Source organism: Lipotes vexillifer, unplaced genomic scaffold (assembly GCF_000442215.2).
Source record: "Lipotes vexillifer unplaced genomic scaffold, Lipotes_vexillifer_v1.1 scaffold439, whole genome shotgun sequence".
NCBI classification, from domain to species: Eukaryota; Metazoa; Chordata; class Mammalia; order Artiodactyla; family Lipotidae; genus Lipotes; species Lipotes vexillifer.
Window position 1 is genome coordinate 2,698,626 of NW_006798732.1, and position 4,905 is coordinate 2,703,530.

A 4,905-nucleotide genomic window follows, 5' to 3' on the forward strand; every position below is an offset into this window, starting at 1 on the left:
CCCCTCCGCCTTTGCAGCTCTGCCTCAGTCCCGGCGCCGTGCTCGCTGCCGCCCTCCCGCCTCCCCTCCCCGCTCAGCCCGGGAAGCCAGCCTCCCGCTCCGGCGCGTTCCGCCCGTCAGGGGGCCGCTTGCTGCCGTCATCACGTGTCTTCACGCGGGCTGAGTTTGCCTGGATTCAAGGCTCGGTTCCGGGCAGTTCGGAAACCGATTTTTCTGTAGGTCTCACCGCCTATCTTCCTCGTTCTCGGAATGCCAGGGTAGGCACTGTCTCCTAACCCGCTTCACCAGCCACGGTTCTGGGTCTTAGGGTGGACGCTTTTATTCCTGTAGTCTCATAAAGAATTTGGTTTTGCTTCTGCTCAAGTGTTACAGAAATTATTCACGAATGGGTTTCATTTTATTAATGATCCTGGAGGCTTGCAACGGACCCTTAAAAAAGAAAAATTGTTGTATCCATTGGATGAGAACATGAGTGTAAAGTGATTCTCCATTTATGGCAACAAACATGCAGTAAAACTTTTTTTCCTGTAATTGTTAAATTTTAAAATCTTCAATTAATTCAAAGATATGTACTTTGTATGCACATGTGTTCATTGTAACCATGTTTTTCTCAGGCCCTAAAGAACTCATGGATTGGCACTGGGTAGAAACGTCCCATCAGCCTGTCTTGATAAAAAATGTTAGTTTTTGAATTTTCACCCGAGTTATACTGACCATTTTGGAACATCACTGGAATTAGTGGAATAAATGCTGTAGCTTTGGTTCTCTTGGTAAATTAAGAGGCCATTAGAAATTTCTCATACTTAAGAAAAAAATACAAGACCACCTATTTTTTCTTTTAAAAACTCAGTCAGTTGGGCCTCCAGAGTCTTTTTTTTTTTTGAAGATCTTTTATACATGGTCTTCTCTTCTTTGGGATTTTGTTCCACTTTTTATTTTCGAATAATATTCAAATAATATTGTACTTACTTTCCAGATGCTCATAGGCCCCCAGAGATTTTCTTAGGCCTCTTCTTAAATCAAGCCTGACCATTGCTGCAGCTCCTGGTTTATTAGACTCAGAAAAACAATTTGAATAGAGTCAAATATGTTACGTTCTTAGAAAAATGTATCATGATGAAAAGACTTTTTGCCTGTTGGTAGCTCCTTTGTAAGTGTCTTCCAGGAAGTTACTCTATGGCATGTTGACTGCCACAGCCTTACGTAATTTCACATTTTTCTTTTAAAAGGTGCAAGAAGGAAATGATGCATACAGTTCAGCTTTATAAACCAAAGCAAGTTTGTACTTAAGATTAAAAACAAATAGAACTGTCCTCCTGAGCCTTTCCATATAAGGTAAATCTATTTGCATTTATTCTCGTAATACTGGGAAACTCAGGAGTGTCACACATAAACATCAGTACCTGCTTATGTGTTCAGAATCTAGCAGAAACAAAGCACTGAAATACTAAAACGACTGCATACAACAAATTCGTACATTTTTTGGTATATATTTTATTTCACTAACACTTTTTCAGATATATATATGTACATATGTATGTGTGTATATGTATATATATATATATGTTGTTCTCAACCTTATCTGATCCAATACTTGCTTTTTATAACAAATAGTTTGTAATGCCCACTTTACTCTTCTGAAATCAAAATCATAGTTTTAAATCTCAGTGGTGCTCTAAATATAAAATAAAGGAAGATAATTGTAATAAAGTATCAGCATGTAAATGCTCAAGTATATATATATATATATATATATATATATATGCTCAGAATATATAATGAAGTAATCAGTTGCTCTAGCCTTACATAGAATTACCGTGTATGCAGTAGCTCCAAATACAGATGTGTCACTGAAACTTAAAATTGTGTGACTAACATTTCAGTCAATGACATGATTTTACCAACTGCTGACCTCTTGGTAAAGTTCTGTGTAAAATGAAGTCTATACAACTGTCCTTTGATTTATATAATAGTTTCAATTCTGGAAAATTCAGTGCATATTAAAACTGTGAAAAAGTCCTTCATGATTATTTGTAAAATAGTGATAGGTTGTAGGCTCAGGTATTAATTATCTGAAGTGTTTACGTACTAGATGCTGGAGATTGCAGCATAATTCTTCCTTCTGGGGGACTGTCCTGCACATTGCAGGACATCTGGCATTCTAGGTCCTCATCACTAAATGCTAACAGTGTTCCATTCTTACCATTTTGATAATGAAACAGGTGTACAGTGCGTCTCCTCTGCTTCTCAGCAGCCAGTACTGCCCATCTGAGGACCTCTGATCTAGATGTCCCTGTTACTGTATTTCAAGATTTAATACAGGAAGGAAAGTAAAATCTCCAAATCATTTCTGTAGAATATTGGTCCTGAGCTTTTGTAATAATGATAGGTCGAGGGGGAAGCTAATTACATTCTTTAACTTTTTTAACCATTCTCTAATATTCCAGAATTAAGGTTTTAATGATCAGTGTTATTACAAATGAGAAAATAAAGAAGTATAGACTATCTGAAAAAAAGTCTTAAATGTCCATTATGTATTAATGTCAGAACTTATTTATTAGCTTGGCTCTTATTTAAGTTTACAGATAATGTTATCTTTTCAAATATCTTCTTCTAAAGGGTAATTTCTATTTAGCTAAAGTAAAATTTATTTCAATTTCTGTTTTACATTTTAATGCTAGACTCTTGGTAATCTAGATAAACAGGCTAAAGAGATTCTCATTTGTTCTCACATTTGCTCTTAAGAAAGTTATGAATTACAATAAAATATTCTGGGCAGGATATATGGGCAGGGAGTACGGAATTTGAACTGCTCAAATATTTCGATTAATAGGGTCAATATGTGCTTTACCAATTTTCAGAAAAAATTAAAATTCTGTGTCACTTAATGTTTTTATTCTGTTTCTTATGAATTCAGAAGGCACTTGGGGGACATCCAGAGCTCTCAGGATCATTTTCATCAGCCATCATTGCACTGATGCAGATGTATGATGATGACAAAGAATAACAGAAGTCATTTGAATAGCATAATTCTAAACAATGTGTGATCCAGCTCAAAAGAGCATCGCTCACTTCACCTCTGGCCCCAGCAGAGCTGCAAACCGAAGGCCTTGATGCCAGCCTCCTCCAATTCTTTTTATTTCGCTCTTGGACTTCCCTGTTTCCAATTTCTGCCCAGCTATTTGAATTCTCTCTCTTAGGCCCAGGAAAATGAGAAAGACGTTCTTCATTCCAGGGCAGGCAGATACTGGAAAATCCTTACGTCCTCGTCAGTTTCACTTAGCGCTGGTTCAGGGAAAGTTGACTATTTTATTGAATTGAAGAGCAACTGGATAATTTAAAAAATCCACCTCTAAGATGAATAAGCAGAATGCGGGTTGGGTAAGTGCTAGCTTAAAATCTTGAAAATGAGAAATGTTCCGGGGAAAAGGTGGATGCTGTTGTCTCTCTCTCTCTGCCTTGACGCAGTGTGCGCGCTGAGCTCGGGTCCGAGCATCGTGGGATCCCATGGGTGCGGCACTGACAAGGTCCGCACAGTGGACGGCTGCGGGGCACGGGGCTAGGGCCCTGGAAACTACCCCTCTCAATGAGGCGATACTGAAGGAAATTATTGTGTTTGTGGAGAGTTTTATCTGTAAACATCCCCAAGAGGCAGACTATGTTTTTGTAGAACCACTGGAATGGAAAACCCGTTTGGACCCCTCAGCCTTTGGACTGGGTCATGTTGTCAGGTAAGCCAGTGAATTGCTTCTAGAGTTTAATATCTTCAGCTGCACGTTTTTTATTGATTGGTTGTAGGTTTGGGGCAAGTCGCTTAACCTCTGTGAATCTCAGAAATCGCAGAATACCGGAGGCGCTCGGGTGGAAACTGAGGATATTTTGTTTGGCCAACACACTAAGTTTTAAATTTGAATTTTCTTTCCACAGGGGATGTGTTCTCCAGGTCCCCACACTCCCAACGTTTGCTGTTGCTTTGTGACTGGTCTTTCCACTCCTATGAACTGCCAGATACCACTAGGCATTGATTTTGTGATCTCGGATATAGACAAAATCCCTTCTGATATTTAAATCTGTAAAATCTATGGGGTGGCAGATGGAGAGTGGCACATTTTGCTTAACATAAGGGAGAAACTTCCTAACAATTAGCATTGTCCTCAAATGAGAACTTCCAAATCTGAGATTTAAAAATAAAATCCTATTTCCACCTCAAACAATGGGCTACCAGTTTATGTCTTTTGAACATAGCTAAATATATATCTTATGTAAATTACATACGTTTATATAACTATATTATACTTATATGAAATATTGATATATAAGTATAAATTACAATTGTAAATGGTAAATTTATATAAATTCATATATACTTTTTTTGGTCACGTCCTCAGTTTATGTGTCACTCCAGGCATTCTGATCCTCTTTTCTGTATCTCTGTTCCTCTTTGGTTTTGCCCATGAACTTTTTTTTTTTGCAGTACGCAGGCCTCTCACTGTTGTGGCTTCTCCCATTGCGGGAGCACAGGCTCCAGATGCGCAGGCTCAGCGGCCATGGCTCACGGGCCCAGCCGCTCCACGGCAAGTGGGATCCTCCCGGACCGGGGCATGAACCCGTGTCCCCTGCATCGGCAGGCGGACTCCCAACCACTGCGCCACCAGGGAAGCCCTCCTCTGAACTTTTAAAGTCTGATCTTTTCAAAAACAGCTCTCTCTCTAACTAGCCAAAGTTTCCTATAGATGCCTTTTCCATTTTTTCCCTTTGGGATTATTTGTGAGAATAAACTCAGAATTTAATTTTTAGAACTGTAAAACCATTCTTGAACTGTATTTCAAAAGCTCTTTAGTTCTGGTATCATGATCTATTTTCTCTCTGAATTTTCTGAAATCTTTTTTTTTTTTTTTTTTTTTC

The 4,905-nt window shown here is 38.7% G+C and overlaps 1 protein-coding gene across 1 annotated transcript in view; it reads left to right on the forward strand.

The window, feature by feature from the left end:
• The first annotated feature begins 3,507 nt into the window (after positions 1-3,507).
• The window catches only part of ODAD2 (outer dynein arm docking complex subunit 2), a 177,140-nt gene continuing 175,742 nt past the window's right edge, over positions 3,508-4,905 (forward strand). Inside the window, exon 1 of the mRNA XM_007470911.1 lies at positions 3,508-3,731. Within this exon, the coding sequence (XP_007470973.1) occupies positions 3,508-3,731 (224 nt within the window). The remainder of the gene's footprint in view (positions 3,732-4,905) is intronic.